The 16,303-nt window shown below is 56.6% G+C and overlaps 1 protein-coding gene across 11 annotated transcripts in view; it reads right to left on the bottom strand.

Annotated features, from left to right (window-relative positions):
- Positions 1–16,303, bottom strand: part of PPIP5K1 (diphosphoinositol pentakisphosphate kinase 1) — a 130,554-nt gene that overhangs the window by 59,754 nt on the left and 54,497 nt on the right. For all 11 annotated transcript variants that reach the window (XM_075916965.2, XM_089782136.1, XM_089782134.1 and 8 more), the window contains 5 exons: positions 11,822–12,045; positions 7,329–7,456; positions 6,403–6,517; positions 3,028–3,135; positions 1,086–1,202 (listed from right to left, as the gene is read on the bottom strand). In XM_075916965.2, coding sequence (XP_075773080.2) covers positions 1,086–1,202; positions 3,028–3,135; positions 6,403–6,517; positions 7,329–7,456; positions 11,822–12,045 — 692 coding nt within the window. The remainder of the gene's footprint in view (positions 1–1,085; positions 1,203–3,027; positions 3,136–6,402; positions 6,518–7,328; positions 7,457–11,821; positions 12,046–16,303) is intronic.

Here is a 16,303-nt window from a genome sequence, read left to right as displayed (position 1 = left end):
TGTGTGGGGAGGCCTCAACTACTCTGCCCTGGGGCCTGGAAACAGCGCTGGGGGGCCCGTCATCTCCCCGCACACACCCTCAGAACTAGGGATGCTAAGGACTAGTTGAAGCAAAGGCTTATTGGACAGTTGACAGGCTAGGAGACTACCCACTTCCCCACCCACTTCCTGCCTCTATCAGATAGAGGCGGCAAGGGGGGGCAGGAGGAGGTACTTCAAAGCAGAAGCACCACATGGAGCCTGGGGTCCAGGGTTCTGCGTGGCAGCATTTCAACAAAGCAGTGCTGCACAGCTGATTCTGGGCTCCACGTGACGCTGCCGCTTTGAAACTCCTCAGTGGCATTTCAAAGGGGCAGCGCTGCACAGCTGATCCCGGGCTCCACGTAACACTGCTGCTTTGAAACTCTGCAGCGGCATTTCAAAGGGGCAGTACCACACAGCTGATCCTGGGCTCCATGTGACACTGCTGCTTTGAAACTCCTCAGTGGCATTTCAAAGGGGCAGCGCTGCACAGCTGATCCCGGGCTCCACGTAACACTGCTGCTTTGAAACTCTGCAGCGGCATTTCAAAGGGGCAGTGCCGCACAGCTGATCCCGGGCTCAGTGCGGCGCTGCCCCTTTGAAACAACGCGGTGGCATTTCAAAGGGGCAGAACCGCCCTGACGACTAACCGAAGTCGATGCAACAATGCAATTCCATGACACTTAACTCCCTTACTTGAAATCTGAGACAGACAGTGCCCAGTTAGCCAGGAAGCTCATTCCGCAGTGACCCTCAAGTGCCAGAGGAGCTACTGCAAATGCAGGCCTGAGACAGGGCTGCTGCTGGCTGAGTGCTGCGTGCAAGGGAGCTGCTAGGTACGTGCTTGTCAGCGTGACAAAAGCTGCGCCTGACCCTGCCACGAGCACACCAAGGAGAATGCTAGAGCCTGCTGCTCTACACCACAAGCACTATGCTGAGTCCCCTGGGTCCCAGCCCCTCCTGCAAGGGGGCCATGGGCGCTCACGGGCAGCAGTTGGGGTGCTCCAGGCCATTCCCCAAGGCCTGTGCCTCAGTGACACAGACAGGCCCCTCATGAGACTCGCCTCTGCTGATGCAGGCCGAAAACCAAACCCTGCAGGGGCACTTCCATCTTCCTCACATCCCTTCACGCCTGGGCTGAAATGCAGCTCCACATGAAAACGCTCCTCTGAAGCCGGGTCCTAAGAACACAAAGATCAGTCCCACCTTTGGCATGAGCTGTGCACTGCCCTGAGCCCTCCCTCCTCCGGGCCAGCACGGCACACAGTCCGGCGGAAACGCAAGAGCAGACGCTGACATAGGCTGCATGTTGCACCCAGCAGCACAGAGCTTGGTGCGACCCCCATAGGCCCAGCAGGACTGGGCTATGCAAAACACCCCAGAGACGCAGTCCCAGCCATCCCTGCGAAATGCACCACATGCTGTGGAGACTGAGTCTCCCAGGGTATGTCTACACTACCCTCCTAGTTCGAACTAGGAGGGTAATGTATGCATACCGCACTTGCTAATGAAGCCCGGGATTTGAATTTCCCGGGCTTCATTAGCATAAGCGGGGAGCCGCCATTTTTAAATCCCCGCTGCTTCGAACCCCGTGTAGCGCGGCTACACGGGGCTCGAACTAGGTAGTTCGGACTAGGGTGCCTATTCCGAACTACCGGTACTCCTCGTGAAACGTGCCGTTTCACGAGGAGTAACGGTAGTTCGGAATAGGACCCTAGTCCGAACTACCTAGTTCGAGCCCCGTGTAGCTGCGCTACACGGGGTTCGAAGCAGCGGGGATTTAAAAATGGCGGCTCCCCGCTTATGCTAATGAAGCCCGGGAAATTCAAATCCCGGGCTTCATTAGCAAGTGCGGTATGCATACATTACCCCGCTAGTTCGAACTAGCGGGGTAGTGTAGACATACCCTCACCCTCCTGGGCTGTGCCTTTAGAGCTTCCAGGACAACCTGGTCAGGAAATCTGACCCAGAATCCCTCTGGCTGGGCGACAGTGGATCTTTGGGGAAAGCACCCAGTCTTGGTGTAAAGTTCCCAGTGAAGGAGAACCTCAGAGTGACTCCTGCCTCAGGCCCATCGTACAGTGACTGGTGTGCACATTTGTGTGCACATGGAATTCTGCAGGGCTCTTTTCTCTTCCTTTCTGGCTCGGGGGCGGGTTCTCCTGGGATTGGGGAATTTGGATTTTTTGGGCATCTCCTGAAAGAACTCAACTCCCAATTGCCATTCGTGTTTTAAGGTTTTCCTCCTAACCAATCGATAGATCGTTTCCAGCTTCAGAAACTAGCCTGTCCAAGGGCCAGCTAAGCAGATTCCTGGTTCGGCCAATATTCTGCTGACAGATAACTGGAACGAGGTTGTGCTCACTCACCCTTTGGCAACCACTGCTGTGTAGCTCAGGGATTCGTTTATGGTTGTCAAAATATGAACACAATCCAAGGCCCAAACGCCATCGCTGGGCTTCTCAGCCCCCCCTTTGAATAACAGGAGAGCCACGCTCACTGCCCTCAACCAAGGGTGGCACTGAGTCCAAAGGGCTCCGTGAACCTTTCCCTAAGAGTTCCAGACAAGCTAGTACGCCAGGGCTGCACGTGGCTAGGGAAGAGCGCCTGGTCTCTTACCAGCCCACCACGGTACCACCAATCAAGGCTCTCATGTCTGGCCTCCCATGCTGCCGAGATGCTCCCAGGCAGGGGAGCTGATAGCAGGGGTCTGCTCAGAGATTCAGCTACTCAGGCTCGGGCTCTGTCTGGAAGGGGCCGTTATTGTTTAATACCAATTCGAAATCCCTGGCCTCCAGAGTCTTTGCCGGGGGGAGCTCTTGGCCCATGGAATGTCTCACTTGGGAGCCCCGTCAGCCCTGGAGCCTCCCCACAGCCCAGCTCAGGAACAGAACATGGAGACTTTGGGGCCTCGCTGCTGACCCGCCAGGAGGCCACTGATGCCAGTGCCTGCCAAGTGGGCAGAAGCCCCTCGCCCAGGGTCTGCTCTGGCGCAAGATCCCTCACCTTGTTGTTGTCCTCGTAGAGCATGATCACGATCTGGGTCATGTAGTTCAGCTCCGAGATCGCACTCAGGTAGTCCATGGCTCTCTTCCACTGCTGGTCCTGGGCCTCCTGGGACACACCAACAATTGCATGGGACAGGCAACAAACGGAGCTGAGGGAAGCGGGTCTGAGCACGCCACCCGTCAGCAGACACCCGCTCAGCTCATCCTAGCAGAGCAATCCCCAAGGAGACACTCCAACTCCTCCTGCGGTCCACGTGCAGACTCGGCACCCTGCCCTCGTGCTGCGAAATGGAGCTAACCAGCAAGCGCTTCCCTGAGGCGCCGACCCAGGTGCGAGAAGGGGGAGCTGCTCTTACAAAAGAGCTTGGGAATGAAACTCTGAAGAACATTCGAGACATGTCGCTGGGGAGAGGGGACGGGCAGCTGGCATTCCTGCCTGAGGGCCACGTGCCCTGCAGCACGGGCGATGGGGAGGGTCAGAGAAACACTCTCGGCCCCTTCCCCCACCTGCGCCACAAGCTCTAATGCCGGCAACCCCCAGGAACCGCACGAGAGGGAAAGCGAACCGAGAGCACGGCTGGCGGACGGTGCCTTTCCTGGGCCTGCTAGCGCAGAGCCGGCCCCGCCAGCTGCGGCTCGGGAAAGGTCCCTGCGAAGCTCCGCGGCGACGTGAAATCCTCTTCTCAAAGGAGACGGGCTCAGTATCCACAGCGAGGCTCCGCTAGCTCCTTCCCCCAGAACCCAGAGGGGCATCCAGTCCACTCCCTGGCACCTCAGCCAGGGCTACGCATTCTCTGCGTTGGGGAGTGGAGACTGAGTGGGGAAGGGACTGGGGTGCAGGAAGCACTGTGGGGTCTGGGTGAAGGAAGCCGTTGTGACCATCGGGCACTGGACCGGGGTGCAGGGGTTTGGGTTGTGACCTGGGCAGGGGAATAGGGTGTGGGATCTAGGAGGGGAGCAGAGGGTTTGGGTTATGTGGGATACTGGGTGGGGGAAGGGAGAGAACAGGGTGCCAGAGGCAGGCTCTGGCCGGGAGACTTACCTGAGTGACTCCCAGCCAGAAGCCCAGCACATTTCTCAGGCAAGTTCCCGACCTGCCCCGCCCCCGCACAGGCTGCAGGGGCCATGTGCATCTGTGAATAAGAGCCTGAGGGGTGGGGGAGTGGTGTTTCTCACGCTGCCTGTTCTTCAAACAGGCAGCTCCCATTGGCCAGAAACCGGCCAATGGGATTGCACTCGGGCAGGGGGGCACTGCATGACGCACCACTCCCCCCTCTCCTGGGCTCACAGCTGTGAAAGAGAAATGGCCAGCTGCTGCTTTTCCGAGTGGTGTGCAGGGCAAGCAGGGAGTCTGCCTGAGGCTCCCTGCTATGTCCATGGGCCGGATCTGGGGGCTTGGCAGGCCGGATCCAGACCATGGGCTGCATTTTGCCCCACCGTGATCTAGACCATGCTTGGTGGGGATTTATCTGACCTGCTCTTTAAAATCTCCATGATGGAGACTCCACAATCTCCCTCAGCAGTTCTCTCCAGTGTTTCACCATCGTGACAGGCACGAAGTTTTCCCTAATGTGCAACCTCCACTTCCCTGGCTGCAGTTGAAGCCCCTTGCTGCTTGTCCTGTCCTCAGAGGCCAAGGGGAACAGTTTGTCTCCCTCCTCTAAATGAACTTTTAGATACATGAAAAATCATGCTAACCCTTATTTTTTTCTTCTCCAGACTAGTAAACCCAATTCTTCCAGACTTCCCCTCATAGATCATATTTTCTAAACCCCCCAAAAAATCATTTTTGTTTCTTCTCTGGACCCTCTCCAATTTCTCCACATCTTTCCTGAAATGTGGCTCCTAGAACTGGACACAATACTCCAGTTGAGGCCTAATCAGCATGAAGAAGTAGAGCAGAATTACTTCCTGCATCTTCTTAATACATCTCAGAGGGTATGTCTACACTGCCACCCTAGTTCGAATTAGGGTGGTTAATGTAGTCAATCGAAGTTGCAAATGAAGCCCAGGATTTAAATATCCCAGGCTTCATTTGCATCTTGCCAGGTGCCGCCATTTTTAAATCCCCGGTAGTTCGGACTCCCTGCCCGCGGCTACACATGGCACGGAGTAGGTAGTTTGAATTAGGCTAATTCGAACTACCGTTACTCCTTGTGGAACGAGGTGTAACGGTAGTTCGAATTAGAAAGCCTAATCTGAACTTCCTACTCCGTGCCACGTGTAGCCGCGTGCACGGAGTCCGAACTACTGAGGATTTAAAAATGGCAGCACCTGGCAAGATGCAAATGAAGCCTGGGATATTTAAATCCCGGGCTTCATTTGCAACTTCGATTGACTACATTAACCACCCTAGTTGGAACTAGGGTGGTAGTGTAGACATACCCAGAAAGAGGTTTGCTTTCTTGGTAACAGTGTCACGCTGCTGACTCGTATTTAGCTCGTGGTCTCTATGACCCTAGATCCCTTTGTGCCGTGCTCCTTCCTAGGCAGTTATTTCCCACTGTGCACGTGTGTGACGAATTGTTCCCTCCTAAGCGGAGTCCTTTGCATTTGTCCTTATTGAATTTCAGCCCATTTACTTCAGCCCATTTGCCCAGATCACTCTGAATTTCAATCCTGTCCTCCAAAGCACTCACAAGCCCTCCCAGCTTGGGATCATCTGGGAATGTTATGAGTGTACTCTCTGGGCCATTGCCAGACTCCCTGATGAAGATCTGAATACAACCAGCCCTAGAACTGCCCACTGCAAGTCCCCATTCGATGTGTCCCTCCAGTGTGACTGAACCACGGCTAACTACTCTGGGAAACCCAAACAACAACTAGCCCTTCAGCCCTTAGAAACTAACAGAGCACACAGAGGAGCAGGAGCAGATGTGGGTTGAGCCCAGGAAAGCTCACGATACTCTGGGAACAGCTGTCCCATCACCTGATGCACCCACCTTGGAGAAGCTGCAATTCCAGCTCCTGGACTTCAGGGGAACAGAAGCGAATCGTTGACTCAAGTCTCTAAAGCAGAGCCTGGCCTAGCTTCCCTTCCAAGAGCACAGAGGGGAGCAGAGTAGCAGATCCAGACTCACTTGCGCCTTCTGCCATTTTTACTCACACTCAGCGGCACCTTACTCCGCGAGCTAGGCCCCGGTCTGACCCCCCGGGCTTTGGCACGAGGCATTGTTCAGCAAGAACTGGAGAGCTAATCAGACTCACAGCCACACGCCAAAATGGAAAAGCAGCCCCTGACATGCGAACACAGCAGCGCTAGCGCCCAGCGGGCCGAGTCCCTGATGAGCAGTTAGCTGGGAGGGGTAGTCAGCAGCCTGGGCAGGGCTGACAAAGAAGGGCAGGTCCCCTAGGGTACTGCGGGCACACTTACATCCAAGAGCCCCCCATAGCGGAAGATGCTGAGCAGAGAATGTACGTGGCTCTCGCTGGTAAAGTATAACCGTGTCCGGACATGGCGACCTGGGGACAGGACTCCTCTAGAGTACCTAGACCAAACCAGCACAGCTCAGTTCATACGGACGCTCTTAGACAAGGGAGCTGCGCATGCCGAACCGAGGGAGACACGATCGAGTTTCAGGGCAGCAGAGGCAGAGCGAGCTGCGAGGACAAGTGGCCTGCCACACAGCAGCCTACAAACAGGCCTGTAGAAACAGTGGAGTCCTCTCCAACCTAACACTGCTCCTTTGTCAGGGCCGTCCCTACAGAGACACAGGAGCCCGGGACAGCACCCCACTCCGCCCCAAACCTGCCTCTTCCCACCCCTGCTCTGCCCCCAGGTCCCCTCCCTGAGCAATACAGCCAAGGGAATAGCAGGGTCACCCCCCACTCACAGAGTGACCCAGCCTCGATCACATCACTGGGGGAAGGGACGGAACTGCCCGTCCCGCCACTGGCTGCAGAAGTGGAGGGATGTGGCTGGGAACTTGCAGATCAGCGCTTCCCATGGCCACGGGGTGACCCCTGCTGCCAGTGCCAGGCCCCCCTCCAGTCCTGTGGGCCGCGGTGCTCAGGGAAGGGGTAGGGCCCCAGCCACCTTGCTCTGCTTGCCAGGCCAGTGAGTGTAGGGGACGCCCACACCTCCCCCAGTGACGCGGCTGGGAGGCAGGAGAGCTGTGCGGCCTGAGCCGGGCTGCTTGGCTTCCCACTGCCAGTGAGCATGGGGGCAGGCCCACCCCCTGCTGCTGGCCCCAACCCCCAGCCAGGCCCGCGGACGGGAAGGAAGGCAGCAACACAGCTCTCCCCCCACATCACCGCTCGGGGCATCCCCACCCGGGCCACACGCAGCAAGGGCCTTACAGGGGGTGCAGCTTGTTCACAGACTCATCCTCATGGGTCCTCTGCAGGTCCAGCTGGATCTTCTTGATGAGAGGAAGACAGAAACCAAGAGCAATTTCCAGCTTCTCCTCCTTATTAATCCCATATTCCTACAGCAGCGACAGAACGGGAGAAGGGGCAGACTGGTCAGAGCAACGGGCCCTGGGAGCCAGAGCTCGTCAGAGCAGCCAATGCCGGGCGCTTCAGCGGGAACGAGGAGAACAGGCGCCTCCTCCCGCCACCCAGCCCCAGCATCTGGCACTCGGAGGCCAGGGACATCCAGAGCAAGGGGTTGCAACCCCACCCTCTTGGCCCGCCCTTCAGCACCTTGTAGCTTTCTTTGACCCCACTTGGGGACCTGCCAGCGAGCTCCACAGGCTCGACTGTGTGAAGAGACACGTCCTTGTGTCTGCTGCCTAGTCACGTCATTGGGGGACGCCGGCTTAGTGTCGTGTAAAGGGGAAACACTTCCCACTTCACTGCCTCCACTCCTCTCCCTAGCATCCCCAGCCTGAACTGTGCTGCTCACCCCCGCGATGGACAGTCCCAGGCTTTTTAATCTCTCCTCGGGCGGAAGGTGCTCTAGGCCCTCGTCAGTTTTGTGGTCCTGCTGTACCTTTGCTATTTCCAAATACGCTTTCTGCGCTGGGGCAAGCAGAACCACACACATTATTCCGGCTTTAGAGATCTGCCTTACCTACCTCTTTCCTAATGCTTCCCAATTGCTAGCTCTGCCTGCAGTTTCACATTGAGCAGATGGCTCAGAGAACTAGTCACAATGACTCCAAGATCATTTAGACTGTATCCAGTCGGGGTGATGCTCTCCTGCATGCAGGACTGTGCATTTGCCAACACTGGATTTCACCAGTCACTTTTTCAGCCCTCACCCAGTTTTGAGAGACCCCTTTGCAACGCTTCAGAATCTGCTGGCAAGATGCCTTGGGTAGTTCTGTGTCATCTGCAAATGTTGCCCCCTCCCTGGCTCTGAAAAGCCATGTCTGGGTCCTTGAGAACTCCCGGGTGAGTGATCACTTGACCAATTCCTTCCAAAACCTCCTCAACTGCCATGCTAAGCCAGGACACGTCCTCAGATCTGTCACCTGCAAAGACAGGCTTGGGAGCGGAATCTCCCTTGCCCTCAATGCAAAGAATTAATTTGTATTCTCCGCAATGGCCTTGTCTTCCTTGAATGCTCCTTTAGGACCCTGATCATGCAGTGGCTTCCTGCTTCTGATGCATTTACATTTTTTAGTGGTTTGCTAAATGCTCTACAAACTCTTTTCTGGCCTGCCTAATTACATGTTTACTTTTGACTTGCCAGAATTTGTGCTCCTTTCTATGGGCATGTCTACACAGCAGCATTATTCTGAAATAATAAAAAATATGTCTACACTACAAACCTTTATTCTGAAATAATGTGGAGTCCTCAGTGGAGTCCGAGAGGGAAATAAAACTGAACTGGTTGGTAATAGTGACCATAATACAATTACATGTAACATGCTTGGTCGGGGGAATGGGGAGATACCAAAGAAACTCACCACCGTAGCATTTAATTCGGGAAGGGGAATAACGCAGAATGAGGAAGCTAGTTAAAAATAAAGTAAAAGAAGAGGCACAAGAAAAATACCTGCAAGCTTCATGGAGACTTTTAAAAAGCCACTGTACTAGCTGCTCAAACTAAATGTATACCCCAAATTAAAATGAATAGTAGAAGATAAAAAATGCCACCACAGCTACACAATGGAGTAGAAGAAGCAGGCAGAGGCCAAAAGGAACATTTAAAAAGTGGAAGTAAAATCCTATTGAGAAACACAGGGCACATCTACACAGCAGGGCTTATGTCGAAATAAGCTACGCAACTTCAGCTACATCAATTGCATAGCTGATGTCAAAATAGTTTAACTCAACTTTAGGTGCTGTCTACACAGCAGGGAGTCGAAGGAAGAACACTCTTCCTTCGACTTCCCTACTTCCTGGTAAAAAGAAGGTTACAGGAGTCGGAGTAAGTAATCCTCCGGCTCCATCAAGAATCGACTCTGCTCTTGTGGGTTGAAGGACTAGCTGCTCTAAGAAGCAGGTGTCTAGAATCTTTATCTTTGCATCCCTCCTGGTCATCTGAAGAAGTGGGCTGTGCCCAGAAAAGTCATGATAACATCTACATATTCTGTAGGTTTCCATTACCACTTTCAGGTAGTCAGGGAGCTACCCTAGGATGTGCGAGTTCCCTCTGCCTAATGTGGAAATTTAGCTTCCAGGCCTGAACAGACCATTGTGATCTAGTCTGACCTCCCCTAAGAACACAGCATTAGAAAAACATCCCGTCTGGATTAAAAATGGCCGGTGATGTTCCAGTGGCTACTTACTCTCACTGTAAAAACTTACACCTCCTTCCCAGTAGGAGTTTGTCTTGTTTCAGTGTCCAGACTTGGATCAGGTTCTACCTGTCTCTGCTAGACTGGAGAGCCCGTGAAATATTTGTTCTCCATGAAGATACTTACAGATGGTATTAAAGGTCAAGTCATCCCTTAACCTTCTCTCTATTAAGCTAACTAGCTCACGGAGCTCCTTGAGTCCACCACACAAAGCAAGTTCTAATCCTTACACAGTCTCGCGTCTTCTCTGAACCCCCTCCAATTTAGCAACATCTTTGAGTTGTGGGCCCCAGAACTGACCAATCCTAGAATCCCAGGGCTGGCAGAGACCTCACAAGTCACCGAGTCCAACCCTCTGCCCAAGGCAGGACCAACCCCAATTAAAACATCACAGCCAGGGCTGTGCCAAGCTGGGACTTAGAACCTTTTAGGGCTGGAGATTCTACCACGAAGGCCAGCAGTGGTTGCAGCACTGGCAAATGCACAGGCTAGATAACCTCTCTGCTCTTCCTTGTCATTCCCCTGCTAATGCATCCTAGGGTCACAGTCTCTTCCGGCCATAGTGTCATACTGGGTGTTCATGGCCAGCTGAGGATCCATCACAAGCCCCAGATCTTCTACAGAGTTGCCGCTTCCCAAGACTGGGCCCCTTATCCTATATGTAGGGCTGCGTGTGAACACTGACATGGAGCCATATTAAAAAGCACTGTTTACACTTGGAGCAGTTTGCCAAGCAATCCAGATTGCTCTCTCCTTTTCACGTACCTCTTCCTCATAGAGGAGACCCTGGTACAGGCTTGCACAGCTGGGTGGAGGCTTCAGACAGACTGATCTATAAATTATCATGCAAATGCTCAAGTAATCAACATGTGCACTACAGGTAGGTTTTGCAGATCTGCTAAATATCAAGGCTTCTTCACTACCCCGGTTAAGTGTGGATGTCAGTGTTTTGCTTACGTAAAATCCAAGGATGTGTCTAGACTATAGGGTTTTTTGACAACGGTTGGCTTTTGTCAACAAAACTATACCTGCGTTTATACTACCGCCGCGTTTGGTTGACGGCAAGTCGACAGAACGTGGCAGTTTTGTGGACAACGGTAAACCTCGTTTGACGAGGAATACCGCCTTGTCGACAGTACTCTTTTGAAAAAAGGCGCTATTGCATGGAAACTGCTTTTCCGAAAGAGTGTCGAGACTCTTTCAGAAAGGCGGCTTGCTTTCCGACAATGCTGATCGCAGTCTAGATGCACTTTTCCGACAGAGGCTTTGTCAACAGTATCTGACAACAAAGCCTGTCGAAAAAGGCGTGCAGTCTGGACGTAGCCCTAGTGACTTACTACTAGAGGCACTCTCCCGCTGGTCAAGTATGGCAGAGATGAAGACAGCCAGGCATTTAATGGAACACTTGCAGCCAAAGAAAGGCCAAGAGTCAAATGTGGTTTATTGACAGGTGTCTTCCTAGGCTCCAGAAGACTCCACCCAGCAAGATGGCTATTTCCATAGCTTCATCTAGATGAATTGAGCTTGCTGGCTGTGGTTTGATGCCACTCTTGCCCAGAAGGGAGATTCCCTCCTGAACACCTCTGGAAATAAGAGCTCTGCTTCTGAAACCGGAACGCAAATACAGGTTGTACCTCCCTAAACCGGGACTCTCTGGCCTAGCAACATCCAGGGGCTGACGCCTGCCAGACAGCCGAGCCTGCCGGGAGAGTAGAAGGAAGGCCGGCCAGCTGGCTGGCCTGTCCGATGACCGATGTCAGCCCCCAGCCCTGGCCCCGGGATGTTGCACACAGAACTCTGCCATGATCCAAGCTTTCTGCACCTGAGGTGGTCTGGGACACACTGACCTTTCCCGAGTCTTGGAACCCTTCTGGCTAAGAGGGAGACGCAAGGTGACCAGTGGGCAATGCTCTCTAGAAGACAGGGTGGCTTGCAGAGTAGCCACCTTGAATATGTGGATGTAGGAACTGCTCAGTGCAGTGACACCAGCCAGCCGCGTAGTGGCGTTGCCCCCCCTCCCCCCCCCCGCAGGGAACGCCGGCACTGGCCTGAACACGTCCCTTGGGGAGGCCCGAGCAGAGAGCGAGTGGAGCCCGACTGTACCTGGGGTATGACCACATCCGCCAAAGCTTTGGAGAGCTTGAAGAGCTCAGCCGTGCCCTCCAGCTTCAGGCTGCTATTGTGCTGCACGTCGTACTTGATGCAGTCATAGATGTCAGGGATCTTGCTGATGTCATAGCGCCCATTCTTCATGCGGAAATCCCTCTCCAGCTTGCTCCAGCGTTGCAGCATCAGCTCCAGCGTCTCGCTGTGGTACAGCTGCAGGTCTAACACAAGGCTGTTCTCAGAAGAGCAGCCAAGGTGTCTGAAAACTCGCAGTGCCAAGCTGAGCCAGGGCCACGGGGCTCCCTCTCAGCTGCGCGGCAGCACAGCCCCACCACTGCCTACATGAGCCCTGCCCAGCCAGGGGCTCAGGGCTTGGCGCCTGGAGCTGTCTGGCGGGGGAAGGGACCCTTCGCCCTCCGCAACACCAGCAGATCCCCGCTGAGGACAGAACAGCGCGTCTCTCCCAGGAGGCGGGGGGGGAGGGAGGGGAGGGAACATGTCCCTGCCTCGCTGCTCTGTCCTCAGAAGTGCCCCTCCCCCCTCCAGACAGCCTGCTGGGCAGGGCTCATTAGGACCATGCTGCCGCACAGCTTAGAGGGAACCAAGGCCTACAGGCTCCAGACTGGCCTAAGAACAACTGCATAGAGCTAGTGAATCGCACCCAGACCTGGGCCCAGAGGTCTGCAGACCCAGCCTCGGAGCCTCAATGCACGTGCCTTGGCGCACCTGACATTTATTCCACACACGGATGGGGGAAGCTATTGGGGACATTGAAAGGCGCTGAGGTAGGACCAAGTAAATCTAGACCAGCCGAGACCAAAGTCCCTTCCAGACCAACTTCGCTACAAGCGTGTTCACAGCCAGGCTACCCTTACCCGCGTATCAACTGACAAGACTGCAGCTGTTTCCAATAGCTGGGGAAGGGAAGGACAAATACAGAAAGACCTACAGCCTCACGGCCAACACCCCAAGCAGCCCGCACTGCTACCACCGGCAATCCCCCTACAGCCTCACGGCCAACACCCCAAGCAGCCCGCACTGCTACCACCGGCCATCCCTCTACAGCCTCACGGCCAACACCCCAAGCAGCCCGCACTGCTACCACCGGCCATCCCCCTACAGCCTCACGGCCAACACCCCAAGCAGCCCGCACTGCTACCACCGGCCATCCCCCTACAGCCTCACGGCCAACACCCCAAGCAGCCCGCACTGCTACCACCGGCCATCCCCCTACAGCCTCATGGCCAACACCCCAAGCAGCCCGCACTGCTACCACCGGCCATCCCTCTACAGCCTCACGGCCAACACCCCAAGCAGCCCGCACTGCTACCACCGGCCATCCCTCTACAGCCTCACGGCCAACACCCCAAGCAGCCCGCACTGCTACCACCGGCAATCCCCCTACAGCCTCACGGCCAACACCCCAAGCAGCCCGCACTGCTACCACCGGCAATCCCTCTACAGCCTCACGGCCAACACCCCAAGCAGCCCGCACTGCTACCACCGGCCATCCCTCTACAGCCTCACGGCCAACACCCCAAGCAGCCCGCACTGCTACCACCGGCCATCCCCCTACAGCCTCACGGCCAACACCCCAAGCAGCCCGCACTGCTACCACCGGCCATCCCCCTACAGCCTCACGGCCAACACCCCAAGCAGCCCGCACTGCTACCACCGGCCATCCCTCTACAGCCTCACGGCCAACGCCCCAAGCAGCCCGCACTGCTACCACCGACAATCCCCCTACAGCCTCACGGCCAACACCCCAAGCAGTCCGCACTGCTACCACCGGCAATCCCCCTACAGCCTCACGGCCAACACACCAAGCGGCCCGCACTGCTACCACCGGCAATCCCCCTACAGCCTCACGGCCAACACCCCAAGCAGCCCGCACTGCTACCACCGGCAATCCCCCTACAGCCTCACGGCCAACACCCCAAGCAGCCCGCACTGCTACCACCGGCCATCCCTCTACAGCCTCACGGCCAACACCCCAAGCAGTCCGCACTGCTACCACCGGCAATCCCCCTACAGCCTCACGGCCAACGCCCCAAGCGGCCCGCACTGCTACCACCGACAATCCCCCTACAGCCTCACGTCCAACACCCCACGCGGCCCGCACTGCTACCACCGACAATCCCCCTACAGCCTCACGTCCAACACCCCACGCAGCCCGCACTGCTACCACCGACAATCCCCCTACAGCCTCACGGCCAACACCCCACGCAGCCCGCACTGCTACCACCGACAATCCCCCTACAGCCTCACGGCCAATGCCCCAAGCGGCCCGCACTGCTACCACCGACAATCCCCCTACAGCCTCACGGCCAACACCCCACGCGGCCCGCACTGCTACCACCGACAATCCCCCTACAGCCTCACGTCCAACACGCCACGCAGCCCGCACTGCTACCACCGGCCATCCCTCTACAGCCTCACGGCCAACACCCCACGCAGCCCGCACTGCTACCACCGACAATCCCCCTACAGCCTCACGTCCAACACCCCACGCAGCCCGCACTGCTACCACCGGCCATCCCTCTACAGCCTCACGGCCAACACCCCAAGCAGCCCGCACTGCTACCACCGGCAATCCCCCTACAGCCTCACGGCCAACACCCCAAGCGGTCCGCACTGCTACCACCGGCAATCCCCCTACAGCCTCACGGCCAACACCCCAAGCGGCCCGCACTGCTACCACCGGCAATCCCCCTACAGCCTCACGGCCAACACCCCAAGCGGTCCGCACTGCTACCACCGGCAATCCCCCTACAGCCTCACGGCCAACGCCCCAAGCGGCCCGCACTGCTACCACCGACAATCCCCCTACAGCCTCACGTCCAACACCCCACGCGGCCCGCACTGCTACCACCGACAATCCCCCTACAGCCTCACGTCCAACACCCCACGCAGCCCGCACTGCTACCACCGACAATCCCCCTACAGCCTCACGGCCAATGCCCCAAGCGGCCCGCACTGCTACCACCGACAATCCCCCTACAGCCTCACGGCCAACACCCCACGCGGCCCGCACTGCTACCACCGACAATCCCCCTACAGCCTCACGTCCAACACGCCACGCAGCCCGCACTGCTACCACCGGCCATCCCTCTACAGCCTCACGGCCAACACCCCACGCAGCCCGCACTGCTACCACCGACAATCCCCCTACAGCCTCACGTCCAACACCCCACGCAGCCCGCACTGCTACCACCGGCCATCCCTCTACAGCCTCACGGCCAACACCCCACGCAGCCCGCACTGCTACCACCGGCCATCCCTCTACAGCCTCACGGCCAACACCCCACGCAGCCCGCACTGCTACCACCGGCAATCCCTCTACAGCCGTGGTCACCAACCCGTCGATCGCAATCGACTAGTCGACTGGGGGGCTTGACCAGTTGATTGCGAGGTGTTCGGGGCCCCCCCCCCGCATTTCTCCCTACCCCCAAGACGAAGCCTCCACTGACTGACGCTACCTCCAGTGACAATGGAGGTAGTGCCGGCTTCCTGCAGGTTGGGAGGGTGGGGGGGTGGGGAGAGAGTCTTGCAGCTGCGCGCCACGCCCGGAGTTTTAGGAAGTATGCCGGCTGCCTCCCCCTGCCCCAAACAGCTGGCGCGTTTCCTGAAACACTGGGTCTGTCACACGCCAGCAACTTCCTTCCCCTTCTGTCTTCCTGCACGGGGAATGGGGGAAGTAGGAGTCCTGGGACCGCGCCAGCTCCAACTGCTCAGGAAGCACGCGGCTGCTGTGGGGAGGGGAGGAGCAGGGCGCACGCACTTCCTGAGCAGTTGGAGCTGGCACAGTCCCAGGACTCCTACTCCTCCCCCCCGCACGCAGGAAGACAGAAGGGGGAAGGAAGTCGCCGGAGCGCAACAGACCGGCTGTTCAGGAAACTCGCTGGCTGTTTGGGGAAGGGGAAACAGTGCACGGGATTCCTGAGACCCGGACGTGGCACGCAGCTGCAGTATCCCCATGTAATGGCCCCAGCTGTCCCTGTCCCCTCCCCTCCTCCCACGAGTACCCTGCCCCAGCACCCACCAGCACCCTGCCGCCCCCTACCCCAGAATCCTGTCCCCCCACCCCCACCACCACAGTTGGGGCCACATTAGTGAGGCTTGGGTTTTTTTTGAAGGGGTTGTGTTTTTGCATCTCACTTGTGTGGTCCCGACTGACTTTTCTGTGGGTCAGTGACCTTTGACTCAAACCAAGTTCCCTGTCCCTCTCATAAATAAGGACAATGCTGAAACCTTTTGTGTTTGACATAATATTTTATTTAGAAATGAAGCCAGGCCAACAAGCCCCCATCTGGCTGCAGCATCGTAACACTCCTGCACACACACACCCGACCCCAAATCTGAGCCCCATACACTGGAGCCCCTGGTCCTGAGCCTCTCACATCCCCAAAGTCCTGCACCCCCACATCCTCAGTCTTCTGCCTCAACACTCCTGCACCATCCACACTGCAAATCTGTGTC

Source organism: Pelodiscus sinensis, chromosome 14, assembly GCF_052426305.1.
Source record: "Pelodiscus sinensis isolate ZL-2025 chromosome 14, ASM5242630v1, whole genome shotgun sequence".
Classification (NCBI taxonomy): domain Eukaryota; kingdom Metazoa; phylum Chordata; order Testudines; family Trionychidae; genus Pelodiscus; species Pelodiscus sinensis.
The sequence above is the reverse complement of the archived record's forward strand: the minus strand, read 5'-3'. Positions and strand labels throughout refer to the sequence as shown.